The following is a 3,105-nucleotide window of genomic DNA, read 5'->3' on the forward strand; positions in this document are numbered from 1 at the left end:
ACTGTCCACTCTGTTCAAATGTGGATGAATGGTTATACATAGATGTGTGCACTGTGCACACACTGTCAGAGCTGTGTGAGATCACTACCATCCTGCTTTTGTGGAGGTGGGGTGTTAATTTTTTCCCCCCATAGGTTTTTAACATTCTAAAAGCTCTTTATTCCAAAGAATACTACAAGCTAGTCAGTGTGTTCAGCAGGTGTAATGTATTCTAAGTTGCTTCAGAAGTATTGCAAGTATTACGTACAACAATAAAACAGTGCATTGACATAAAAAAGGAAATTTACTTTTGGTACTTAAGTACTTTTAAAAGCAAGTACTTCTGTACTTTTACTTCAGTAAAAATCTGTCTTTACAACTTTTACTTGTAATGGAGTAATATTTGACCAGCAGTATCTGTACTTTCACTCAAGTAATGGAGTTGAGTACTTTGTCCGCCTCTGCGTCTATGCCAGTGGTCCTCAATTCCAATCCTCACCATCACTCTGCACATTTTGTATGTATCTCTTATCGTTTTAGACGTTTGTTCTATTCAACCGTAAGTGCCTTGCAAAGTGGACATCCGTACATCACGGGTTTCCCGTGCTCAGGGAGTAGGGAGCAAAGAACACTGTGTAGGGACCATGTCAATCAGAACACAGTTCATGCATGGAGCTCTCTTCTAACGAGCTGGCTATATGAATCAGGTGTGTTAAATAAAAGACACATGCAAAATATGCAGAGCGGTGGCACGCGAGGACTGGAATTGACGGTTAAGGCTTGATGGCATACAGCAAAAACTACTGGACATGCGCACATCAATATAGCGTAATTTTTCTTACACTGTACAACAATAATTACTATTTTTGCAAAAAAAAAAATTTGGGTTGGTACATAACAATATTGGCTCAGCCAGTGGTGTGTGTTTGGGTTGGAACTATTAATTGGTCTAAATAGAGGAGATCTTTAATACATTGGGAACTTTATCTGTTAGTATTCCATTCACATCAATGCTTTACCTTTAAAAAATTAAATTTTGTATAAAGAAAGCGGTCATTATCAGTCACCATCATCACCAGTGATACCATAATAATAAATAAGGAGCTATAAATAAAGAGCTTATGGATGAGATCTATAGCTGTGTGTATATGCATTGTAATACTGCTAATCTTAGATCAGTTGCTACTGGTTCTTTAATTCCAATTAGGATATGAATCATTCTAGATACTCACTGCTATGCTGAGAATACCTACAAATATGTGTTTGATAAAAGATGAGACCAGGCAACCGAGCATGCTTCGTGCTCTCAGAGGTTACATACCTTCTTTGGTTTCTTCTTGCTCTCATATTCTGTTTCTTCTCAGCTGGGTCTGGATATGGAGGAGCTGCAGGACATGGAGGAGGATGCTGGCCTAGGCAACGGAGGCCTTGGTCGACTGGCAGGTGAACTTAGTCTCTTTAAATGTGCTGATCATAAGATTAATAGAGAGCTTGGGTTTATGGGATGGTGCTTTAATTCACTTTATTTTCTTTTTCTGCAGCTTGTTTCTTGGACTCCATGGCAACTTTGGGCCTGGCAGCATATGGATATGGAATCCGATATGAGTTTGGAATCTTTAATCAGAAAGTTGTGAATGGCTGGCAGGTAAAACATACAACAGTATCTCAGTGAAATGTATTTCACCTCTCTTTGGTGCATTTGGCTCTCAGTAAATGACTGACATTATCTGGCAGGTGGAGGAAGCGGATGATTGGCTGCGTTATGGCAATCCTTGGGAAAAAGCCCGGCCTGAATACATGCGTCCTGTGCATTTCTATGGTCGAGTGGAGCACAACCCTGATGGAGTGAAATGGGTGGACACACAGGTGAGAGCAAAGCAACCATGTATCTATGTTTAATTGGAATGGAAATGTCATTATTCACATTGTGGAATACAAACTCATATTTGGGGCAGGGCTCTGAACCGGTTCAAGGAACGAAAACGAAAACCGGAAACGAACTAAATTTTATAGTTCCGAAAAGAATCGAAAATTTGAAATTGCCATTAACCGGTTAATAACGTTATTTTATCGTTCCATTTAATATTTGAAATTTGCTGTCAACCAATCACGAATTCCAGTAGTACGGCCTATGCCAATGTAACGCTGACGCCAACAAGTGAAATGCCCGCTCAGCTGTGAACTCATCATGGGTAAGTCGTAATGGCAATGCATCGGTGTTAGAGTTTATCCGAGGATAGTTTGAGAAGGATTCAACAGATCACACCCAACTGCAGCGCTTCTGTGAACGGAGAAAACAGAATAAAACTATAGGCTTACATAAAAAGGAATATAGGCATATACACGAAATATATTTCACTTAAATCACTGACAGATTTACAAAACGAAAGAAAAAATGTGCTGAGTTATGGTTCATTGTGACGCATTCCAAAGTTCTTGGAAAGGAAAACGAGACAGCAGAAAATAGTTTTCTTTATTTTGCAAAAGCTTTACAGTTTTATTTATTTTGCAAAAGCTTTACAGTTTTATTTATTTTGCAAAAGCTTTACAGTTTTATTTATTTTGCAAAAGCTTTACAGTTTTATTTATTTTGCAAAAGCTTTACAGTTTTATTTATTTTGCAAAAGCTTGACAGTTTTGAATAATCAGAATCAGAATGAGCTTTATTGCCAGGTATGTTTTCACATACGAGGAATTTGTTTTCATGACAGAAGCTTCCGCAGTGCAACAGAACGACAGCGACAGACCAATAACACAGATAATAAAAGAAGAATAAAAAGTAGAACAAGTAAATAAGAAATAAAAATATATAAATTGACAATTGTATGTGCAGGTATATTACAATAAGACAATTTGAGGTGTAGACTAAGTGTGTGTGTTAGATAAATAAGTGTATGAGTGTATAAATAGTGTTGTGTGTTCCACAGTTATTGTCAAGTGTTCATGGGATGGATTGCCTGAGGGAAGAAACTGTTCCTGTGTCTGGCCGTTCTGGTGCTCAGAGCTCTGTAGCGTCGACCAGATGGCAACAGTTCAAAGAGGGAGTGTGCTGGATGTGAGGGGTCCAGAGTGATTTTGCTAGCCCTTTTGCTCACTCTGGATGAGTACTGTTCTTGAAGAGAAGGG

The 3,105-nt window shown here is 38.6% G+C and overlaps 1 protein-coding gene across 1 annotated transcript in view; it reads left to right on the forward strand.

Annotated features, from left to right (window-relative positions):
- LOC107588196 (glycogen phosphorylase, muscle form-like) overlaps window positions 1-3,105 on the forward strand; it is a 20,322-nt gene that overhangs the window by 3,897 nt on the left and 13,320 nt on the right. The window contains exons 3-5 of the mRNA XM_016276224.1: window positions 1,344-1,422; window positions 1,521-1,624; window positions 1,714-1,872. Of these exons, the coding sequence (XP_016131710.1) occupies window positions 1,344-1,422; window positions 1,521-1,624; window positions 1,714-1,872 (342 nt within the window). The remainder of the gene's footprint in view (window positions 1-1,343; window positions 1,423-1,520; window positions 1,625-1,713; window positions 1,873-3,105) is intronic.

The sequence above is a fragment of the Sinocyclocheilus grahami genome, unplaced genomic scaffold (genome assembly GCF_001515645.1).
Source record: "Sinocyclocheilus grahami isolate Dianchi unplaced genomic scaffold, SAMN03320097.WGS_v1.1 scaffold99.1, whole genome shotgun sequence".
Classification (NCBI taxonomy): Eukaryota; Metazoa; Chordata; class Actinopteri; order Cypriniformes; family Cyprinidae; genus Sinocyclocheilus; species Sinocyclocheilus grahami.